The 25,838-nt window shown below is 32.7% G+C and overlaps 1 protein-coding gene across 3 annotated transcripts in view; it reads right to left on the bottom strand.

Moving 5' to 3' along the window:
• LOC127717989 (uncharacterized) overlaps positions 1-25,838 on the bottom strand; it is a 45,017-nt gene that overhangs the window by 12,419 nt on the left and 6,760 nt on the right. The window contains exons 1-3 of one of the 3 annotated variants that reach the window (XM_052223865.1): positions 18,817-18,914; positions 15,572-15,715; positions 6,018-6,182 (exon numbers count right to left, since the gene is read on the bottom strand). In XM_052223865.1, coding sequence (XP_052079825.1) covers positions 6,018-6,182; positions 15,572-15,700 — 294 coding nt within the window. In that variant the 5' untranslated portion in view covers positions 15,701-15,715; positions 18,817-18,914. Of the gene's footprint in view, positions 1-6,017; positions 6,183-9,427; positions 9,761-15,571; positions 15,716-18,816; positions 18,915-25,838 lie in introns of those variants that run through there. The other 2 variants (XM_052223864.1, XM_052223866.1) reach the window with 2 other exon arrangements.

Genomic DNA, 25,838 nt, shown 5'->3' with positions numbered 1-25,838 from the left:
TATATCATAATAATATCACAATAGGCTTGCCATACAATATGCTCATTCAAAACTACACGACGTACAGTTGAAAGTACGTGTTGTTGAGCTAAGATAGCACGATGTTATATCATTATGACGTCACGAGAGGCTTATCATACAATGTGTTGACTTGAAACTACACGATGTAAATTTGAAGTAGTTTGGTCTTGACTTGAAACAGTAAAATGTTAAGTTATAAAAACAGAACGTAAAGTCAAAATAAAACAATGATAGGATGACATATACTTGTGCAGAATTGAAGATTTTTGGTGTTGACTTCGAATATAGTACAAGTATTAGATCGTTTTTTGTTAAATTGAAAGACAATAATGATGCGTAAAACATTACAGAATTATGTGAATTGAAACTGCAATTCTATGGAAAAGAATGAGGGACAAATCCCCAGGATTTTTTCTTCTTCATTTGCAAGTTCGGCGGCAAAATGATATACAAAGAAAGTTTTCCATAAATTGATAAAGCAAAAGAATTACCCATCGCTATATATTACACTTGAATATAGTTTTGCCGTATATTTTACATGTTTTGTTTGGATTTTTTTTTTTTATGATTAAAAACCAGACTTTTTTTATGAACAATATTTAAGAAAATATTTATCTATGTTGTGTGTTAATATATACCACATAATATTGTGCTTATAAGACTCATGACTGTGAGGGTCAAATTTTACTCATATAAAATCACATCTATGTAAGAGTTAGCGGAGAATTTGTATTTACCACTCCCGTTTTCCACGAAATAAAACATAAGAATCTGGAGTCTTAATCTTAAAAAAACAAAGATCAACTGATATGACAAATAATACGATTATAGCGCAGGACTGAGAGGGTCAGAGCTATATCAGAATGTGACCCCCGGTCTTGTTAGAGGTATCTGAAAATTTGAATTTTCTTTTCCATGAAATAAAACAAAAGAATCTGGACTTAATCAAAAGCGATGCGATTACGATTTCCATAGAATGTCAGAGACAGTGTGTCGACTATTTCGTTGAAAATTCGGCTAGGCAAGTAAAGAATGTCTTGTAACAAAGAAGGGTTTATTCATATTCATATCACACTTACATGTTCTCGTCCTGATATGCATGTAATATTTGCCACTGTACGTAAAACGCACCCCTTTTCCCCGAAATAAAACCAAAAAATCTGGACTTAATCAAAACCGATGCTATTTGGATTTCCATAGATTGTCAGAGTCGGTTTGTCAACTAGTTTGTTAAAAATTCGGCTAAGCAAGCAAAATATGTCTTGTACAGAGCCAAGATTTATTCATATTCATATTACACTTACATATTCTAGTCCTTATATGCATGTAATATTTGCCACTGTACACTAAATACAAATACATTTTCATCAATTCTTTTTTATGAAAAGGAGCCTATCTTAAGCACGTTCATCGATTTGACACCCTGTAGTTCATGTTTTTTTTTGGGATTTCCTCGAAAATTATAACACATTCCTTCTTTATTTGCAAAATCGCCAAGTGACGGTTGCCACATATGAAACAGGATCTGCTTACCCTTCTGGAGCACCTGAGATCACCCCTTTTTTGAGGGTTTCGTGATGCTCAGTTTTTGGTTTTCTATATGTTGCGCTTAATATACTGTTGTTTGGTTTTTGATCTTTTTTCTCTCGTTTATTTCGGCTCATGAGTTTTTGTCATGACATTGTCAGTTTGGTTAAGATTTTTACTATCCCTTTTGTATCTTTCGCCTTCTTTTATCCATTTTTGTGTATTTTTTTTTCGATTCTCCCCTCCCCCTGAACAGTATAATAGATAGATAAATGAAAACAGAAACCCTTTTCAACAAAAGGAGATCTACAAGTAACTCGACGTGACCGAAATTGTAAATTTCTTCCTCATTAGACATATTGCCCTTGGGGTAGATCGAGTGTCTTCCGCCATCTTAGGGAGCTACCATGTGATTTTTATTGGGGGCTAGAATGAAATTTGAAAAAAGGCAGGACAGGAATTTTGTGTAAAATAAAGGCAGGATGAGCAACTTGGCAAAAAAAAGGCAGGATGACAATTTATGTAAAAACAAGAGGCTCTCAAGTGCCTGAATCGCTCACCTGTATTTCAGAGGAGAAGATTTTTAAATGTTAGCAAACTTGATGAACAAATTGTGTAAAATTGTCTTTAAAGGGCAATAACTCCTTAAGGGGTCAATTGACTATTTTGGTCATATTAACTTTTTTGTAGATCTTACTTTGCTGAACATTATTGCTGCTTACAGTTTATATATATCTATAATGATATTCAAAATAATAACAAAAAACTGCAAAATTTTGTTAAAACTACCAATTCGGTGGCAGCAACCCAACAATGGGTTGTTCGATTCGTCTGATAATTTCAGGGCCGATAGATCTTTACCAATTAAACAATTTTACCCCATGTCACATTTGCTCTAAAAGCTTTAGTTTTTGAGATATAAGCCAAAAACTGCATTTGACCCCTATGTTCTATTTTTAGCCATGGCGGCCATGTTTGTCGATGGATCAAAACTTCGGATACAATATATAAACTAGATACCCTAAGGAACATTTAGTTAAAGTTTGAAGGTATTTGGCCCAGTAGATTCAGAGGAGAAGATTTTTGAAATAGTTTACGACGACCGACGACGACAGACGACGGACGACGACGGACGCCAAGTGATGGCATAAGCTCAGAATAAACTAATAAAAAAAAGCAGGACTGAATAGAGTGAAAAATAAAAAGGCAGGACAGAGATTACAACTAAAAAAAAGGCAGGACAACATTTTTCGTCCTAGCACCCCCCCCCCCCCCCCCCCCCCCCCCCCCCCCCCCCCCCCCCCCCCACCCCCCCTAAAAATCACATGGTAGCTCCCTTAGATTCTCATATAGCTCAACACAATCGGTCTAGATCTAAAAAAATATAAACATTTTGAGAGAGGAATGTTATTCATATGTAGTACTTTTCATCTTGATGAAGAAAATTGTGAGATTTATCTGATTAAAACGACTATTTGTTGTTGAATAAAAGAACGTTTTTTGCATATTTTTTTTAATTTTTTGCCATGGCATTGTGAGTCTGTTTTCGACTTATGAGTTAGAAATCCCTTTGGCATATTTCGTCTCTAATGATGGAATGTGTAGGGACTTTATCTTTTTTGTTTTGTAGACAGAAAACGAGTCTCGTGATCCCAATTTTTATTTTTATTTTCTAACATTGAGTTTTCCATGTATAGTTTATACAAAATCTGACAATACTGCATAACCTGTAGCGTGCAAAATATACTGTGGCCCAAACTTTTTATTATGTTTTTCAAAAAAGAATAAACTACATTTTGGCAAATGATAAACCGATTTTAATTTAGACCACACTCATGAAATCCATAAGAGAGAGAGAAACTGTTGATACCAAAATAATTCATGGACTTTAACAATTTTTACAGATATTTGATTTTTTTCTTTTTCTTTGAAAACACATATAGATAGAGAGAAGCTGTAAAGAACCAAGAAAATCACTATGGACAAGAAAATAAGTGACGGAAATCATTAATTGGCTTCTTATTATAAGTTTTAGGGGTCATTGTCCATTAATGACTTTACAATTTAAAAAAAATAAAATATTCTCCGAGTGGATATATACACAAACCTGGGTACTATCTTACTTGGTCCTGGAAAAATGGTTGGCACTGCTGTAAATGATGTATTTTTTTTTGAAAGTTGACGATTTAGACTGGAGGCTGTAGGTCAAATTTCATTAGGTTTCATATAGACCATGTATGAGCGAAAAGTAACAGAATCTACCATACTTTATGTTTGGGTTGGCCCCATGCAGTAGGATTCAATCACCTATTAATTCTTTTTGTTTTATTTCGTGGAAAAGAAAATTCAAATTTTCAGATACCTCTAAACAAGGCCGGGGGTGGGTGTCACGTTCTCATATAGCTCTGACCCTCTCAGTCCTACGCTTTACCGTATTATTTGTCATATCAGTTGATCTTTGTTTTTTAAGATTAAGACTCCAGATTCTTATGTTTTATTTCGTGGAAAACGGGAGAGGTAAATACAAATTCTCCGTTAACTCTTACATAGATGTGATTTTATATGAGTAAAATTTGACCATCACAGTCATGAGTCTTATAAGCACAATATTATGTTGTATATATTAACACACAACATAGATAAATATTTTCTTAAATATTGTTCACAAAAAAAAGTCTGGTTTTTAATCATAAAAAAAAAATCCAAACAAAACATGTAAAATATACGGCAAAACTATATTCAAGTGTAATATATAGCGATGGGTAATACTTTTGCTTTATGAATTTATGGAAAACTTTCTTTGTATATCATTTTGCCTCCGAACTTGAAAATGAAGAAGAAAAAATCCTGGGGATTTGTCCCTCATTCTTTTCCATAGAATTGCAGTTTCAATTCACATAATTCTGTAATGTTTTACGCATCATTATTGTCTTTCAATTTAACATAAAACGATCTAATATTTGTACTACATGTATATTCGAAGTCAACACCAAAAATCTTCAATTCTGCACAAGTATATGTCATCCTATCATTGTTTTATTTTGACTTTAAGTTCTGTTTTTATAACTTAACATTTTACTGTTTCAAGTCAAGACCAAACTACTTCAAATTAACATCGTGTAGTTTCAAGTCAACACATTGTATAATAAGCCTCTCGTGACGTCATAATGATATAACATCGTGCTATCTTAGCTCAACAACACGTACTTTCAACTGTACGTCGTGTAGTTTTGAATGAGCATATTGTATGGCAAGCCTATCGTGATACTATTATGATATAACATCGTGCTATCATAGCTCAACATCACATACTTTCAACTGTACGTTGTGTAGTTTTAAATGAGCATATTGTATGATAAGCCTATCGTGACATTCAAATGATATAACAACATGCTATCTTAGCATAACATCACCTAGTTTTAACTGAAAATCATGTAGTTTTAAATGAGCATATCGTGTGGTAAGCCTATCGTGACATTCTAATGATATAACAAAGTGCTATCGTAGCTTAACACCACGAACTTTCAGCTGTACGTGGTGTAATTTTAGATGAGCAAATTGTATAATAAGCCTATCGTGACATTATAATGATATAACATCGTGCTATCGTAGCTGAACAACACGTACTTTCAACTGTACGTCGTGTAGTTTTGAATGAGCATATTGTATGGCAAGCCTATCGTGATATTATTATGATATAAGATATTGCTATCATAGCTCAACATTACGTACATTCAACTGTACGTCGTGTAGTTTTAAACGAGCATATCGTGTGGTAAGCCTATCGTGACATTATAATGATATAACATCGTGCTATCGTAGCTTAGCATTACAAAATTTCAACTGTACGTCCTGTAGTTTCCAGTGAGCATCTTAGCTTAACACGTTGCATCGTGTTGTTTTAAGTCAACAAATTGTATGGTAAACCTTTCGTTTCAATATAGTGGTGTAGCATCGTGTTATCTTAACTTAACATCATGTACTTTCAACTGTGCATCATGGTGTTGTAAATCAACAGATTGCATGATAGACCAATCGTAATATCACAATGATATAACATCGTACTATCTCAGCTCAACATTTATTAATAACAAGTCAGCACCATACATTTTAGCTATTCATTTTATTTGTTATCATAGCTGTCGATATGGATGACTAAGCAGTATCAATCTGCAAGCTAACATCATGCAACGTCAACTTTACATCATGTACTTTAAACCCAACGTTACGCGTGTTTGGCATATCATCACAACATCGTGACTTATCATTATACTATCACGACTAAAGCACTTGTCATTGCAAGTCAACATTGCGCAATTCAACTTAGCATATTGTAATTTAGAGTTAGCATTTTGGTGACTCAATTCAACATCACGCTGTCTTAACTTTACATTTTAAGCTTCAGCATAACGTTTTGTAAATCTCTAATATATGACAGCTGAGGCTTTCCATACTATATATTTACTTACTTCAAGTTTATCAGAGGTAAATATTTTTGCATCCTCCAATTCAACATAGTGCAGATCCGAAGGAAAAACTTTAAATTCAAAATCTGGACCGACGAAATACCTGCCACTGTCATATATCTCTGTTTTATCAACACTTCCTGTTGACTTTTGTCGTTTTAATCCATACTGTAAAATATAATAACTTGCATTAAAAGAATACATATAACCCTAAAGGTAATGCTACGGATATTACAATTAGTATCAAACTCTTAACCAAACAAAATATGTGCAAATGATAAATAAACGTCATCGATCCTGTCTTCAGACTATACAGATTTGCATATTGTATACTTTGTGAACATTACAGAGATGATTTTTATTTTTTTTTTTGCCTGCTTTATTCAGTATATACGTAATAGTTATTGAACAATCAAAAAGGTATATGTCATTTAATCTGCACGGCTGTGGTAAACGAGCCGTGCATATTAACCAATCAGGTCGATTGGACAAAAGGGCCGGGAATTTGTATTGCTACGCGAAACAAGGGTTTAGTAAACACCAGCCACTTTGGAATTAATGTCCCAATCCGACCGGACGTGGTTGCGTACAATAACCGCACAGCCCAATGAGCGTCGTTTTACCACAGTGCACCACGGAATACCGGAAAATACCACAGACATGACACAACGACCAAAATATACCACACAACTTCGAAATATTACTACTCCAGACAATTGTTAATTCTTTATATAATTTGACATTCATCATTTCAAAAACAAACAAAAATCGATCTAGGGGGAACACGTTATCGGTACGCCTCAAACTTAATCGGTCTGTAATTGCTTCTATATATAACAAAAACACCTATTAACAACATAGTACACAAAGTTAAATTAAAGTTACACCAATTAAAATTCTGAGATACATGTGCATTCGTGGCATTTATTTTTTATATACAAGAACAAATTAAATTCTATGAATTTTATCTTTTCTTTTTTTTTTATTATTTTTTTAAATGTTTAGATGCACAAGGATATATATGTTTGTATTTTATATTGGATAAAATCACCGTAATCATCTCGTATAACGCTATTACAAATCTATCCGGACGCACTCGAATCGAAAACATTGTGTACCACTGAGTTAGGACTTTTAAGGAAAGTCCAATAAAAATTATGTATTCTTCGGATATTTTGCTTCAATATATTCTTTGTTGTATTACTCGTTACTTACTGCAAGGTTTTTAAAATATATATCGGGAAAATATTACAAAAAACACATATATAATACACACGACCTTGTCACTGATAAAAGCATGCTTACTTTTTTTTAATAGTTATAAATTTTAAATTTCCTGTGCTTCATATTGTTTTACAACATACACTTTTGAAAATATCATCGTGCAAACTTAACAAACTAATAAAGATTGTAGGTTTATTTGCTATCTAGAAACAACAAAATATGTTTTTACGCGTCTTTATTTTCAAATTGGTGTACGCTTCGTTATCTATACATAAGAATGTCAATTTTTTATACTGTACGATTCGTTGCGAAAATATTGTATTAGACAAATGAATTTTGCATGTATTAAAACATGTTTTCATATGTTGATTACAATATACATAATAAAACAATTTAATTTACAACCTAAGCCAACTTATAGTCTCCGTTGTATAGTTGAAAAACACTTGTAGGTATTTGAACTTTCTTTGATTTAGGTAGTATCTCAAGATTTAGGAAGGCTTAGCCCTTAAAGACATTGAAAAATGTAAACATTTTCATTCATTGACCGTTACGTTGTATAAGCAAACTTTTAGTCTTGAAATACAGGACTAAGTACGGACATATTGTCACCTTCTGTTACCATGGTTACGGGAAGTCATCATTCATAAACATCTATCGTCGTCAGTACTTTTGGTTTAAGGAGGGGGGGGCTCTCAACAGAATTCTCATTTAGGATTTTTTAAGGCGAGTCCAAGGACTCGTCATTTTTGGTCAAGACGAGTCCAACTGAGAAGATAAAATGTTATTGCTATATGGTTTATCATTTCAGTCACCATGACAAAAATAGAGCAAGGAAATGACATCAAATTTGATTATCTTTGAACTTTTGTAATAAAATGATGATATATGTGGTACAATCTTGATGCATCTTTGGACTCACCAGTTTTGAAAATAATGAGTCCAAACAGATTTTCATAGAATCCAGGACTCATGGACTCGCCTTAGTGAGAACCCTGCTCTTAGTTGAGTGATTCTAAATCCTTTTATATCATGTATCTAGATTAAAAATTTGTTTTCTCTTTGTCATTCATATAAAATTGAGAATGGAAATGGGGAATGTGTCAAAGAGACAACAACCCGACCATAGAGCAGACAACAGCCGAAGGCCACCAATGGGTCTTCAATGCAGCGAGAAACTCCCGCACCCAGAGGCGTCCTTCAGCTGGCACCTAAACAAATACGTATACTATTTCAGTGATAACGGACGTCATGCTAAACTCCAAATTATACACAAGAAACTAAAATTAAAAATGATACAAGACTAACTAAGGCCAGAGGCTCATGTTTAATACATAACTGGATAGGATAATAGGAATTACCAAATTATTGGACAATACAATCACCAGCACCCCGACTCCTCCGAAAAAAAAGTAGAGACAAACAACAACGAGCGACACATAATCAAGATATACGGTTTGTTTATCTTGTCAAAAAATAATATCGGGATGATTTACATGTAGCCTGAGACATAATTATGCAGGGGCAGATCCAGGATTTTTTAAAGGGGCCGTACTTCCGTAAAAGTAAAGAAATAGCGCCTAGCGTAGCGAGACAAACAAAATTTTGGACGATTTTGGTGCGGGATTTTCTCGCTGTGTTGAAGACCAATTGGTGGCCTTCGGCTGTTTTCTGCTCTTTGGTAGGGTTGTTGTCTCTTTGATATATTCTTCATTTCCATTCTCAATTTTAATGATATATTTTCCAATCAAAGGGGGCGTACCCCTCCCCCTGAACCCGCTACTGTAGTGTTATAGTATACTATTCTCAGATGTAGCTAACAATAAACTTTAAATATAAAAGACATATATAGTAGTGTGAATATGAGTGAACAATGTCATTGAATGAAGCGTGTAATTAGCCTAGGATACGAACTATAGGACAGAAAAAGTATACATGCACATATCATTAATTCAAACTTTTACATGTTTTAATCGTCCGATGATTATTTTTCTTCTCTCCCAAAGCCGGGAAGAGAACACTCCGTTACTGGTCGGTTAATGGTGGTAGCCATTGTCATTTTGTGAAACAGGGATTTATATGAACGCATTTTTTAACGACAACTAGGTAAATAAAAATAGATTGTTTGGCGAAGCGTGGAATGTGACATATACAAACAATTAATGATTAATTCTACATGTTGTACTCACCTCCCAATAATCCAAATAACTAAATGAAGATATAATAAGAATAGCTGCTAATCCAAGTACAGCCAAAACTGCTATCACAATAATTTTTATTGTACCACCCTCCATCGTTAAAAGAATTGTATATTGATTAGCGTCATAGGACAGGTATTAAAAATTCGAAGTTAATATTTTGAAATACACAACACCACATCCGTATCCGGGTAATTAAGACAAGTGTAGTGTAACACTTACATGTAAACACACCCTATTTCACCCTGTACACTATTTATTAATCTTTAATCCGATCACAAACAAGGAATTATGTTTACAAAATGAAAACAATGATTAAAGGGAGATAACTCAAACTTATTTCCTTGTTCGATCAATTTACGCAGGGAAAATGCTTATTGAACCAGACTGACTCTACAGTTTATGTTTTTGCGTCCAGGATATCAACATGTTTGATATACTAAAATTCTACCAAGATATTAATGTTCGAAATTAATGATTTGGGTTAAAAATAGCGTTTTTATATATTCAAAAAAATCATTGAACACGGGGAAATCATCATTGATATGCATACAGTAACATCTTTTACAAAGTAACTATTTGAAACATAAAAAAAAAACATGTTTGTATAAGAAATCCTATAAAATTTCATGAGCAAAAAATAGTATTTCGAGGAAAAACTAAGATATTTATCATGATAAAATCTCAGAAAACAGGAAACCGGAAGATTTGTAAAATGTAACTGTATTTGAAACCTCACAAACAATATCGTGAAAGGACATTGCAAATATTTCATAACCAGAATTTAGTATTGTAAGGCAAAAAGTTAAACTTGAAGATGTATTTGTCAGCAATGCCCCAAATATATACGATTAACATGAGACTAATAGTATGTTTATTTCCTTCGGGGACCTTAATTGGAATAAAATAGTATTTAAATCTCTCATGACAAAAATATTTTTGATCATATCTTAGTCAAAAGCTTCCTTTATTCAAAGTTGTAAAATCAAATAAGATGTATCTATAATTATAAAAATATGGCAGCACATTTCTATGATTTGAATCTTTTTAGAAGTATATCGGTATCAATTTAATTAAAATTAAAAAAAAAATAATAATCAAACAGGCCCTAAAAATTAAGCTGTTATCATACATTAATGATTTTAAATGATTAATTTGGATGTAAAACAGGGACCTTAATTGGAATAAAATAGTATTTAAATCTCTCATGACAAAAATATTTTTGATCATATCTTAGTCAAAAGCTTCCTTTATTCAAAGTTGTAAAATCAAATAAGATGTATCTACAATTATAAAAATATGGCAGCAGATTTCTATGATTTGAATCTTTTTAGAAGTATATCGGTATGTTTATTTCCTTCGGGGACCTTAATTGGAATAAAATAGTATTTAAATCTCTCATGACAAAAATATTTTTGATCATATCTTAGTCAAAAGCTTCCTTTATTCAAAGTTGTAAAATCATATAAGATGTATCTATAATTATAAAAATATGGCAGCAGATTTCTATGATTTGAATCTTTTTAGAAGTATATCGGTATCAATTTAATTAAAATTAAAAAAAAAATAATAATCAAACAGGCCCTAAAAAATTAAGCTGTTATCATACATTAATGATTTTAAATGATTAATTTGGATGTAAAATTTATATCTCATTCTTTAGTGGACAATCTGTGAAACATTAACACTTTTAGAAAGTCTTGTATATCACCTACACACAGACACTATTTGTTTTTATTCTTATTATACCGTCTGTTGCATCTTACATCAGTAGAGAAAATATTCCTCCTCCAACATGAGACTGTGAATTATATGAAACCTATGTACATGTTATAAAAAGGACTTCCCCATACTAAGGAGGTACATACTTCCATTTCCTAGTATGTAGCCAGATAAAATGCATGTTCAGTGGTTATCGTTTGTTGGTGTGGTTCATAAGTGTTTCTCGTTTCTCGTTTTTTATATAGAATAAACCGTTAATTGGTTTTCCTGTTTGAATTGTTTTACACTAGTCTTTTTGGGGCCCTTTATAGCTTGCTTGTTCGGTGTGAGCAAAGGCTCCGTGTTGAAGGCCATACTTTGACCGTAATTGTTTACTTTTTACACATTGTGACTTGGATGGATAGTTGTCTCATTGGCACTCATACCACATCTTCTTATTTATATCTGCTAACTCCAAAACATGATCAATTTTCATTTCCAAACTAACACTGTACCAGTCGGGGATCGACCCCATGACCCCTGACATAGTAAGAATCATCTGCTCTGATTTAACTTATGGAGAATCATTTAAATTCAGTTAGTAGATTAATAGCTTATGGTGCCTTGGAACCAGGTTCGATAACAGGTCGTAATAGAAGTAACTTTAAAACAAATCATGTAAAATTGTGAGATGTGGTATAATTGCCAATGATACAACTATCCAGTAGAGTCTAAATTTAACGTGGATTGAAATAACGTGGAAGAGAAATTGTGGTCTATTTTAACATATGGATATATTTCGGGGCATTTTATAGCTCTATGCGGTATGGGTTTTGCTCATTGTTGAAGGCCGTACAGTGACCTATATATAGTTGTAAACTTCTATAATATCATTTGGTATTTGGTGGAGAGTTGTCACATTGGCAATCATACCACATCTTCTTATTCTTATATAAGTTCTATTCGATCGCAATATTTTCTACAAATAAGAGTTTAATTAATTTTGTTAAGTTGTGTTGTTGCAGTCCACTCGTTGACTTTCATCTCAACTCTTACATTGTCTTAATTCAAAATTTGTGTTGTTGAGTTAATGTCTCAATAGTGACCTTATATAGATAGTATTGTCCAAATTTGCCTGACTGATGTTTGTTACTGTGTTACATGATTTAGTTTAATGCATCGCTTATTCTACTTCGTCGGTCAGTTAAGTCCAAGTCAGTACATAGGTGAAGAATGCATTGGTTATATTAAAAAAACGTTTTGGATAACAATTTTGTATTATAAGTGTGTTGAATTTCCTATTTTTCTTCCTAAATAAATCAAAATTGGTATTGAGAGAATATGACCCTCTTATTTAAACATGCTCTTTAAACTTTGTGACTGATTGTGATATCATCGAATGTGACGTATCACAACCGTTGCCACATTTGGAACAAGAACTGCTTTCCTTTCCGGAGTACCTGAGATTACCCCCGTTGTTTGGTTGTTTTTTGTGGGGGGAGGTTTTGTGTTGCTCAGTCTTTAGTTTTCTGTGTATTGTTTTGTAAACTTGATCGTCTTATCGTCGTGATCGTTGTTTTTCACTATGGCGTTGTCGGTTTTTTCAGACTTATGTTGGGGAGGGGGCATTTTTCTTCTACTTTTCGTTTTATATAGGATGAGAATGGAAATAGAATTAAATATATATATTTGTTTGGTTGTCTGTGTCTGTTGTTGTTTGGAGAGGGGACTTAGGTACGAGACAAAACAAGACCTTCTTATCTGAACATGTGTAAACCCGGATTTGTTTTCCTACTGACTGAAATTAATGTGTTCCTTTTCAGAGGCGACTGACTTTACCAAGATAAATAAAGATGCGTTATGGTAAAAGGAAATGGCATAAAAGGAACAAATGGTGCACATTTAATATTCACAAGAAAGACATGCGATGTCAGAAAAATCTGAGGGATGATTGAATTTGAGCTGAAACTTACCTCGTAATAATCAACGTATGCAAAAGACGAAATTACAAGAATAGCAGCCACGAATACAAAACAGACAACGCCCAACAGAAAAAACTTGAAGCTTTTCTCCATGATTATCGATTATGAAGTCACATGTTCAGGTAGCATGCCTTGAGTGACAGACAATAGAATCTGAAGTATCAAATTGAACTAAAACATGTAGTGTGAACTATTCAAATGACGAAAATGGCTAATATTTTGAAATCATCTTTTGTGTATCGGCACTCGTATTGCATTTTTATACTTTCGGATCAAAGTATTATGATACACATGTATACACACTTACTATCTAGGGGTATGATAACAACATATTAACACTCAATTATCAAACATAATCAATGTATAGGATACTTGAGACTTCAGATCGGTTATTACGAATAATCAATAAGAAAGATAACGGTTGTGGAAACATGATTATTGAATTATCAAATATTTGAATTTGAGGTAAACAGCCATTACGGTATCTGGTATGATTCGGTGGGAAAAGGTAACCATAGATAAAGTGCAATGCTCAAGTTGAAGCACAACTATACGTAAACTTTGTTCTCCATGGTTTAAATTTTTTTTAGATAATAATAATAATAATAATAATAATAATAATAATAATAATAATAATAAAATGATAATACAATTATAATAAAATCAAAAAAGTAATTAAACATCTTTTGTAAATTGTAAGTTTATTTATTATAGTAGTTTTCTGGGGCAGCTTCAGTTAGGAGGGACAACATATACTTTAACACCTCTATGCTAATTGGCTTATACGTATAGGCCCTCATATTAAGGAAAGGGGGGGGGGGGTGATTATTTGTAGATTGAACATTGCTGGTTGCTTACCGTTCAGTGGAAAATGTTAATAATTAGGACGGTGAAATTATTTGTTACATAAGCTATTTGGTACATAAAACAAAAAATGAAATGGACAGTTAAGGAAGCCTTAATTGATGGAAATAAGATTCCTTTTATACATGTGGAAAGACGCACAATCAATTGTTTCTAGCAAATGACATATGATGGTCATGAAACTCAAGAAAATCCAGTTAGAAACAGAGTCTTAACACTGGTTATACAGAAAATGCATGTGCAACAGCACAAACTTTATATGATACCAGGCTTATAAGTTGTTACGCCATGCAGACGCGCGATTCGTCTACATAAGACTCATCAGTGATCCTTGAATTATTTTTTTATGGGGGGAGGGTTTGCTGTTTTTAGTCTTCTCGTTTTTTCTATTGCATAGTGGTATACAACTTATAATTTTGCTGTTGACTAATTACTTTGAAAGATATTTCCTTCTATAATAATTTCATGTTAGTTTCAAACCAAAAACTTACATCGTTAACAAAATATAGTATTTTCTTATAGCATTATATCTTATTACATTAGGGTAGGAATGCCCTTTACCGCCAAACCGTCATTTTCGGCTACCGTTAGCGTCAAATTGGTTACAATTTTACCGTGATTCTTCAAAATATCCTTATCGTGATTCGTCAGAGGTCTCAAATAATTATCGTTATCGTTATTTTTGGAAAAAAATTAACGTGATTCGTCAAAATCAGTCGACTTTTTATCGTCTATAAGAAACTGTATACATTTTATCGTCATGCACCAAAAGTTACCGTTTATGTAATTTGGCAAGATTTTTTTACCGTTAATCGTCATGATTGAAGGTACCCTCAATACGACCCTCTTACATCAGTGCATAATTTGTTATTCGCTGATCTTGTTTGTGACATTTTTTCAGATATTCGGAACCCTGTGGTTTTATCAATATAGGGCCTTTGACAATTTTGAACACAGATCCCTACTTTTCGTTTCATAATTTTATTACATATAGTTTTAAAAGCCATTTTTGAAAATCTTATAAAATGTTTTTTTTATATTTTTGAAAAAAAGGTGACAAACTTTTAGAAAAAAAAAGGTGACAAACTGCATGAAAAAAAAGGTGACAAACTGCATGAAAAATTTAGAGAGAATCATTTCCTGCCAAATTTTCAATGGTATCTCAAAAACAAGGACACTGATCTTTTGAATTTTTCTGCTTTTCAAGTTCCATTATTTCTTTACTAACATTTAAAAAGCTTTTATAAATAGAGCAGCGACCATCCTTAATTAATGGCAAGGTACTTTTAGTCAAGGCATAATAGTTCAGGGCTGATATGCAGAAAACAACTTAAGTTAAGATTTGTTCCGAACGGACGGATTTTTCTACATGTCCTACGATAAATTAGTACTACGATTTGATATTTTAACTTAAGTGGTTTTGTGCATATCAGCACAGATTAGTAAAACGTTACTATGAACAATGGAATGGATGACCTCATGTTTACGCTGGTTACATATCTAAAATTATCGTCCTGAATATGCATGAAATATTTGCCACTGGACGTTAAGCAACCAACAATCAATCATATCTAAAATTATGTCTTACTTCGTAGTAGTCGAGGTAACTGAATGACACCGGGACCAGTATAAGTATCATAAGTGCTCCTACAGCGACAACTCCTATAATAATTTTACAAATCTTGGAATCCGGCAGATTGATGTCATCGAACGCCATTGCAGAGTCAGAGATCTGAAAATAAATTAGATTTTTTAACAAAACAGTATATTTACTTTTTTAATGAACATGTTAAATAGCGTCGACAGAAAAGCCGGTTCCTGGTCCAAGTCTAACAAACAGTCACAATGACATCCGCAATTTGTTGGAACGCCTTGGTAATGATGAAAGAGAGTCGGAAGATATCGAATGGGTATTGAAACTTATAAGTCAAACTGACAACGCCATGGCAAAAAACGATAAGCGATGAGAAGACAAACAACAGTCCACGTTACACAACAGTGAAAACTAAAGACTGAGCAACACGAACCCCACTACAAACCCGGTGTATATGTAGGTCGGGGATTACTTATTTACTGTTGCTTGTTCGTCCGTCCATTTATCTTTCATTTTGATTTGTAGTATTAAAGTGTAGGAAGGTTTGATTTCATACCAACAGGGGGGATTTAGAGGGTGCCCCCCTTTATGAAGCTTTATTTATGGTTAATCCAGACAATTTACCGGTTCCACTACAAATTTTGTCAAAGTTCTGCCCTCGGGCACCCTTTTTCAAAATCCTGGATCCGCATCTGACCAACAGGTTAAGAACTTTGAGCGTGCTTTCAGTAACAACGACAATTCATTGTTACGGTATTGTTCACTATTGTTTTGATTGACATCTGTTTTGTCATGCCCCGCCTACTATAGTAGAGGGCATTATGTTTTCTTGTCTGTGCGTCTGACCGATAGTCCGTAAATTCGACAGTCCTGTATCACGTTAAAGTGTCTAGGTCAAAGAAGTTTAGTACTTTGAAGTTGTAGTCACATCAACTTGAAAGTTAGAACACACGTCCATCATGATGTGAACATTCATCATTGTAACTTTTTCAAACTAAGGTTTTTCTTCGCACAGGCATAGATTGACGTAGCCGTATTTGGAACAACATTTCGGATTTTTTTGGTTTTAATACTCTTCAACTTCGTATTTGATTAGCCTAGCTTTCAACTGGTTTGATTCGAAAACTACTGATGAGTCTTATGTAGAAGAAAAGCGCGTCTTGCTAATTTCAAGGCAGGCGATTTTTTAAAACCTGTTTTCTTCACGGTTCACTGAAAATGAGATAACTGTGGTGTTGATTTTTAAAGAGATTTGGGATCTACAAACATCCATGTATGTAAACATAAAAGACGGCATGTAAACATAAAAGACGGAACGCACCGTATTTTACATTTTTAGAAAGTTCGTGAAAGATAAGAGCACGATTAAATCACAAATGAATAGAAGATATAATTTAGATATATATATGCAATATTACAATGTGCTATTAAATTAACATTGTTAGAGGAAAATATGACTAATTTTGAAATTCTAGTTGATACTGAAAATTTGAAAATCAATAATGTGCAGTCAGATTTATTCGGGTGTAGCCCGTTCTCCACTTCTGGCAAATTGCATATGAATTATTTGCTATTTCTTATATACCCCCTTTTTTTTCATAAAAAGTTTATTCATTAAATATATAATACTTATAATTATGTAACATAGCGCAATTTTCAAGAGGATATGCCTGCTTTCGTTGATTATTACTGTTTTCTTCTATTCAACTAAAATTTCCTCCTCCGGATCCCCCTTTCTAAATTAATACCAATTACTAAATGAATTATCCAGGTTTGCAGTATATAAAGTAAATTTAGTATACTGCAATCCAAATATCTGCTGCATCGTTGATAGCAAATCTCGGCTACATATTATACATAATATATATAAGGCTTCCATCTTATCTTTGATTTTTTAGTTAGTTTTGTTTATAGATTTCAAATATTGTCCCTTCACTGAAAGCTTATACGTCGAAAATATTCTTTTTAATGTTAGAATATAGCAAAGTGCTCTCGACACATGAAATTGTAGGATTTGGTGTCTCTTAATTGTGAAAAATGAATGTAAATCATGTTCTTAGTAAGGGATTATCCTATTATTTGGGTCTATTTACATTTCGAAACAAAGAGTTTCTATAAATGATTTACAACTACCCCGAAGCACATTTATCAGATTGAATGAATTTGTGATTGAAACTGACTAAAAGTTGAATTGTGAAACAAACAAAAAAATCAAAATAAGTTGAAGTTTACTGGTGCAGTAAAATTTGTACCTTTAATGTTATTATGAAAATATTAATTACTTCAAATTACTAAAAAAAAACATAAACGATATCACAGCAATGCAAACAAAAAAAGAATGAAAAAAAGTTTTAAAATAAAAAATAACCTTAATCTTTAGCTTTCCGAAACTCTGATTACTAAACCAGCGGTTTGGAAGAATAGTTATTTCCAATATTCCGATAAAATAAAAAAAAAACAGGAATTTTATTTAAGTTTTTAATATATTTAAAACTTTTAAAGGCATTTTATTAGAACATTTTTCCGACATAATGAAATAGTATTTGATTTAAAAAGCCGGACCAAAATATTGGCTGTGAAATAAAATTAGTTGTAAATCAAATGCATTTATTGATTTAAACTGTAAAAAAAAGGATAATTCCTCAATAAAATATTACATGATTTACATTCATACTCACAATCGGGAAACATATACAATTCTTACCTTTTCTTTGTACTGTTGTGTCACCTAATGTCTTTAACGCATTTTTTTTTAATTATTTCCAAAATTATAAGGAAGTCCTTACATCACTAAAACTAACCCATAAATTATTTGCTGAAAAATGAAGTCATGCATCAATTATAAATATTTAATTTACACTGACAATGGAACTCATTTTTGAATACAACCAATCAAGAGACCATTTGTGCATTGAGCACTTTACAATATTCTTAGTTTGTAAGAGAATGATAATCCTTTACTTCATGATAAGTACTCGTTTACGTTCGTACTTAATCATGAAGACAGGGATTATCATTCTCTTACATATACCTAGAAAATTTGACGCGTACTGGTGTTATGAACATAGACAATATCTCACTTTATATTCTATCGATCACCCATTATTAAAATTCTATAAAAGTTCTAAATACTTAACCTGTTAACTGTTCAACCCAATTAATAAAAAATGCACATATCTGTGTTTTATATACCATAATATTGCTAACTAGAAAATATAAGAAAATATGAAAAGTCTTACTTGTTCAAAAGAATTCACCAATGCCCGTTTGGATTTCTTAACTAATACGATTTCAAAATACCATAAGAAATATCGTAAATTGTGGTTGTTGCTATCAATTATTGAACTTTAGATTTGACCTGGAAATGATTTAAATTTTACATTACCTGAATAGCACTAATACTATAAATAAATAAACCATGTAAAGTCACTTTAACTCTTACTACATTTGTTTATATTTAAATGTTGAAAGCAGGTTTAGGTTCTACAAAATGTATAAAGCACTAAAATGGATCAAGTTAGATTTTTTTTGTAGGGCTGATATCTTTTTGTAGTTGGTGTATAAATAATTCTAGGTTGATGAGTGAACATATACAATTTATATCATGATGTTGGCCCGAGAAAACAGACGTTCAAGTATTTATCGATTTTAAGACATTGTGCTTCTGTAAATGTTTACTTTAAATCGTTATTTAATGGATCTATTTCTCTGTAAACAATCCCGATTTTTTTAAATCATAAACAAAAATTAATTAAGATTTTCGACCTCAACTTAATATCATTGGTAATCGTAAATAAATCATGAAACCAAAATTTATAAAAAAAAAAAAAAAAATACGGGACAACTTTTCCTTCATATTGTCTAAAAGAGGTGAAAGATACCAAAGGGATATTCAAACTCATAAGTCGAAAAATAGACTGACAAATCCATGGCAAAAAAGAAAAAGACAAACAGACAAACAACAGTACACAAAACACAATATAGACAACTAAAAACTGAGAAACCCAAACCCCACCGAAAACCGGTGGTGATCTCAGGCGCTCCGGAAGGACAAACAGATCCTGCTCCACTAGTGCATTAATGTGTTTGTCCTTGGTGGTGATGTTATATTTGCTCCTTTAAATATATTTGACATATACTGGTCATATTTACAGAATTGTATACATATTCTAATTAAATTTTACATTTTTATGGAAATCTGATTCAACTGAAGGAAATTTTAAATGAAAAAAAAATGGTAGGATCTCAAAACACCTGTTCAACACCACCATGCGCATGTCCCGTTAGGAATCTCGTTATCGGTTGTCTTTTATAATATCTTATATAATACGTTTGTCAACACACATCGTCCTGACCCCTGCGGGGTTCGAACTCTCAATCTCAGTGTTGACAGACTAGTGATACAGTTAATGATCCACTCGGCCATAATTTGTTTTTGGTTATTTATTTGTAAGAAAATGATAATCCCTTTCCTCATGATTAAATTCGAACGTTAGTGTTTTAGTTAATTATGTGATAAAATAATTAAGAGCTAGCGACGATTTATTTTATATTTTACATGGTCAGTGGTGGATCCAGGGGGAAGGGGGGGGGGGGGCGGAGTTCTGGGGGTTGGAACCCTCGCTTTTTTTACGATCAATGCTTTTAAATAGGGACATATGGTTGGAACCCCCCCCCCCCCCTTTTATCCTTGGTTGGAACCCCCTTTTAAAAATGGCTGGATCCGCCCCTGATGGTAGCTATTTCTATGCAATATGTTTTTGATACATTTTACGGTTTTTTTTTAATTTTGAAGGATCAAATCTGATAAAACAATAGGTTTGTTAGCCAGCTTCCCTATATCCTTATGGTGACTATGTTAAAATGCATGTCAAATATGACGACAAAAGACCCAAAAAATTTCAACAAAAAATTTGTAAACATTTTGAGATGATCTGATAGCAACCAAACTCCATGGAAATGATAAATGTTGGGTCCTCTTTCGGAACTACTCGTGATGCTAAGTTACCCGGTCCCTGTATGCAATTTTAATCAAGTCATAATTCAGGCTCAGTGGAGTTTCTAGTTGTATACCTAATGAATAATTATGTATTTAGTGATAGAGATGGAGTGGGCTTCGAACCAGAAAAAAGCTATTCGAAGGTCGAAATGGAGCGTTCTGACAAGTTAAAAAGAAATATCGATATTAAGGTTTCGTAATTCTGTTGCTTCGGTTAGTGAATTTACTCTCATTTAGTATGGAACATGCAATCGAATTTGAGTTATCTCTCTTTATACGTAATATTGCATGGAAGCCTATGAACGATAAAATGAAAATCATTTATTCTATTTATTGGAATTATGTGCACAATTTTGATTTTGGGCATTGCACACAACTCTTCTTTCCAAATTTTACACTAATTTCTTTTGAGAGAAGAAATTTAAGAGGAAAGAAACATGATCTGACATTACACCAGATTATTTTTTTGAATGGCATGTATATAAAACATTGTCATTATCCATCACACGATAAGTGTTTTCCTGTGGTTAAAACTGCTTTTATCTCAGTTTAACTCTTGGCAAAGTGTAGTATCTTAACTTGACTGGGTTGGACTGGACGCTTGGAGTGGACTGGACTGTGGACTGTGGATTGTAAACAAAACAGCATCAAACAGTCGTTGTAAACAACAAGATAACAAATAAAGAAAGAAATAATAAGTGCATTAAAAAATAACATGTGAGAGTCCAGTCCAGTCTAGTTTAGTATATAGTTAAAAGTCCAGTCCAGTCCAGTCAAGATATTACACTTTAAAATTGCATTTAATTGTTTAATCCCCAAAGTATTACATCTGCACATACTACTTTAACAGTGGCGGATCCAGAGGGGGGTTCCGGGGGTTGGAACCCCCTTTTATTGACGATCAATGCATTTGAATGGGGACATATAGTTGGAACCTCCCCTTTTTTTATCCTGGGTTAGGAACCCCCACTTTTATAAATGTCCGGATCCGCCCCTGATTAATGTTCTAAATCGATGAAAACAAGTTATCATGATATATTGACATGTTTCTGTCATTTAGATATGAATGAATATAATAGAGGTAAGGAGCATTTCTCCTTTTTTATATAAATATTCTAAATAATTTTATGATAATGTTTATGGTAATTTGAGGGGAAGAAAAGGAAAAAAACTAACTAAGATTTTTTATTTTTTTAATATTTGTTAAATGTTTCATATTTGTATTGCTTATATGTGCTATTTCATGTATTTAGTAGCAATCCGATTGTTTGGATTTTACATTTATAAATATATTATCTTATCTTATCTATAGAAATTTGTTTAATGAAAAAAAATATAGCTGTTAACTTGTGTGTCGTTTGGTCTCTGGTGTAGAGTTGTCTCATTGGCAATTATACCACATCTTCTTACTTTTATATTACATATATTAAAATGCTGTGTTTCTCTGTTGTTGTTTTTTGTAAGGTTTTTTGAACAACAATATCATATATTGTATTCGCAAATTATGCTTGTTACATAAGTTAAATTAAGAGCTCCTCTTGATGTATCCTGTAATGTTTCACTGATTACCCAGGTTATTAATCAGCTGCTGACTCATATGTATATTGAAATACAAAAGTATTATGCATTATGTATTATCTATTCAATTTTGAATACCCCCAGGAACAGAATGATTTTACTGTTTTGTTTTCATTAAGTCTTTTGATGTAGTTTCGAACAAAAAATCGGGAAACTTTGATATCAAAATGCTGTTAGAATGACACGCACTTTTAGCGTTTTACGATTTAAGAGTGTTTATGGGCTTCCAATCTGATAACATCAGTATCAGAGAAAAAATAAAGTTAGTCTTGGTGTTGAATCTGGCTACAGACAGTTTGTTTACAATGATGTTATCAAATTTTGGAAAATGTTATTGTCTTAATTTTTCGTGATGAATATATATAAACTCATCATAGATACCAGGATTAAATTTTGTATTTACGCCAGACGCGCGTTTCGTCTACAAAAAAATATTCATCTTAACAACTTTTTTTTCAAAACATAAACAATCCATTTCCATCTCAGTCTGATATCTTTCAATGATATAGAAATAACCTTTCCTGAATTATTGACAGAAATGTACAAGATATGCATTAGTTGAATACTCGATGAGGCTGTTGCTCTGACTTGTCATAACGCTCTTCGTACTAGTTTCATGCATGTCCCAGGTTAGGGGAGGGTTTGGCGCCATTTAACTAGTTTAACCCGCCACATTCTGTATGTGCCTATCCCAAGTCGGGAGCCTGTAATCCAGTGGTTGTCGTTTGTTGCTATATATCATATTTGTTTTTCGTTCATTATTTAGTACATAGATCAGGCCGTTAGTTTTCTCGTTTGAATTGTTTTACATTCGTCATTTCGGGGCCTTTTATAGCTGACTATGCGGTATGGGATTTGCTCATTGTTGAAGACTGTTCGATGACCTATAGTTGTTAAATTCTGTGTCATTTGTCTCTGGTGGAGAGTTGTCTTCATTGGCACTTATACCACATCTTTTATTTTTATATGGAATATGACAACACCTGCTCCGACGTTAACGTTATCCAAGAAAAGGTACGAATTAAATTGAATAAAATTATCTTTGGTTATATGTCTATTATAGGACGTTACCAATACCTAGGACAATTCATGGAAAGACATGCTTATTGTTGAAAATCGTTTTTAACGCGAGCAATATTTTGTTATGGTTTTATTTTGGTTGTTAGTTATATTTGTCATAAATAATGCCTTTGTTTTAAGGATGTTCGCTACTCTGTTTCAAAATAACAAGCTTTTAAAAAGAATGTTATAAATTGATAGTATATAAATAAAGGAACTATAAAAGCAGAAAAAATGAAGGGTCCGTGAGCTTGCTTTCGAGATATAAGCCATTGAAAATTTGGCGGGAAATGATTCTCTCCAGATTTTTCATACATTTTAACATTGGCACCTTTTTTCTGTCAAAAAGTATGAAAAAATAACAAGGATTTATTAAGATTTTCAAAGATGGCATTTTAAACTATATGTAATCAAATTATGAAAAGAAAAGAAGGGGTTAGTGGGCAATAATTTTTAATGGCACTACATGGATAAAACCAGAGGATTCCGAATATCTGGCAAAAAATCAAAATCAAGAGAAGCGAACATCCTTAAACCGGCGTAACGCAATAAATATATATGATGACGTTGTACTAAAACAATCAAATCTTACGTTTCCTTTTACTTCATGACAACGGCCCCTAACATTGCGTAGCCACTTACCAATGCATTTGTTTCCATATAAAATAAGAAGATGTGGTATGATTGCCAATAAGACAACTCTCCGCAAGAGCCCAAATATAGGAGTTAACAACTGTCTGCCATCAGTGGCTTTAAAAATGTTCATGGACACTACCGCACTGTCGCTTAACTTTATTTTAGTTCACGCATGCAAAGTGTGGATTACAACACATACTATGTTTTTTTTATTTGAGGGAAGGCTTATGATCTGGTATATGTTTGCTGTTCATTTTCAGTGTGACAATTTTCTTTTGGACACAGTAGCTTTGATAATCACTACAATGGACACAGAATCATAACCTCTGACTTTTTTCACCGTAAATAAGTCAAATGATTTGTTAATCATGCTTACTTATGGTATTCAATAATTGTAGAATAATATTTGATTTTTGTTCTCTAAGGTTAGTGTTCATCTCCGATGCATGTGTGTAATGAGTAGTGAATACCCTTGCAATATTAAGAACATTAAGCTGAACGAAAAGAACATTTAAAAAATTCGGTTTTTAAAATGCGTTGGAATGTGACCATTGGAAAAATCTAATTAGATGTCTAAGCCTCGAGTTTTCAAAAAGAATTTATAGAACTTAACAAAAACTTATCAAAGATACCAGGCTTATAACTTTGTACACCAGACGTGCATGTCTGCTTTGGCGACGCAATACATTTCAACTACAGACAATTTGTGTTTAAAATACTCTTGTTTATCTTATCTTATGTTGACATAAACGTAAGCCGATCTCTGAGTCATAACACTTTATTAAAGGAAAACATTGTATACTCCAATTTTGATGAATTCCAATTTAGCAGCAGCAGATCAGATAATTGAAATGTAAAAAAAACATTTTTTTTTAATATATTCTTTTTTTATTCAAAAGTACACTTTGGTGAAGACAAGTATCAGACATTAATAAACTATCCTTTTTTTCACAGTAATATCATAAAGATGTTAGTATATAAATAAATTTTGTATCTTTATCTTGTTTATTTTATTAGCTTCCAACATTTATGTTCGATATCGTCTTACTAGTAAGTTCTGACATTGCCTGCACGACTTTCGACTGAGAGGTTATTACATGATTTAGTCGGTTATCACTACCAAAAGCTAACATGGTCAAAAACTTAATAAAAGTTATCTGTTGTCACTATCAAAGTTGTTTATTAAAAACATGGTCAAAGAAAACTTTAAACAGTTAAACTTGGTCCATGTCATCGGTTGTCACTATCAAAGTTGTCCATTAAAAACAATGTTTTTTCATAAAAAGTTTGGTCAAAGAAAAAACTGCATTGTGAATGGATAATTCCCGTCCAATCCATCCAAGTTTCAAGAAAGAAAGCATGGGATTCTATTCCATCCAAGTCCGTCAAAGTTTTTTATCAAAATGTTCTTTGATGGTTGTAACTATCCAAAAATTCCTTAAAAACTTTGACTAAGAAAACTTGTACAAGATAGTTACAACGGGCCTTTAAACTTATTTATTCTAGAGGTTATATTGATTTGAAAACGAGACCGATGCCCTCACATATAGATTTAAGTTTGTGAGTGCATTTGCCCTGTTTACACAACAATAGAAAGGTATTTCAAATATGCAATGCGGGCATTTCTTTTAAATCTGAATATTCCATTTTTTAACGTGTGCCTAGGCCGATTTATCTATTTTGCGGGTCACAATTATTTCTTGCCTTTTCAGGGGCAGGATATTCATTCTCATCTCGTCTTGGGCAAGATGATTTTTTTTAGTTCATCTTAGCAATCCGATATATTCATTTCCAACCCCCACAAAGTCAAATGGTCGCCTTCTTATAAATTGAAAAATGTTTTGAGAAAAGCAAATGAAAGGAACACGACACGAAGATGTGGTATGATTGCCAATGAGACAACTCTCCACCAGAAAACAAATGACATAGAGGTTAACAACTATAGGTCACCGTACGGCCTGCTCTTTCTTCCTGTGTATAAACATTCAT

Source organism: Mytilus californianus, unplaced genomic scaffold, assembly GCF_021869535.1.
Source record: "Mytilus californianus isolate M0D057914Y unplaced genomic scaffold, xbMytCali1.0.p SCAF_10, whole genome shotgun sequence".
Lineage (NCBI taxonomy): Eukaryota > Metazoa > Mollusca > Bivalvia > Mytilida > Mytilidae > Mytilus > Mytilus californianus.
This window is presented reverse-complemented; position numbering and strand designations above follow the sequence as displayed.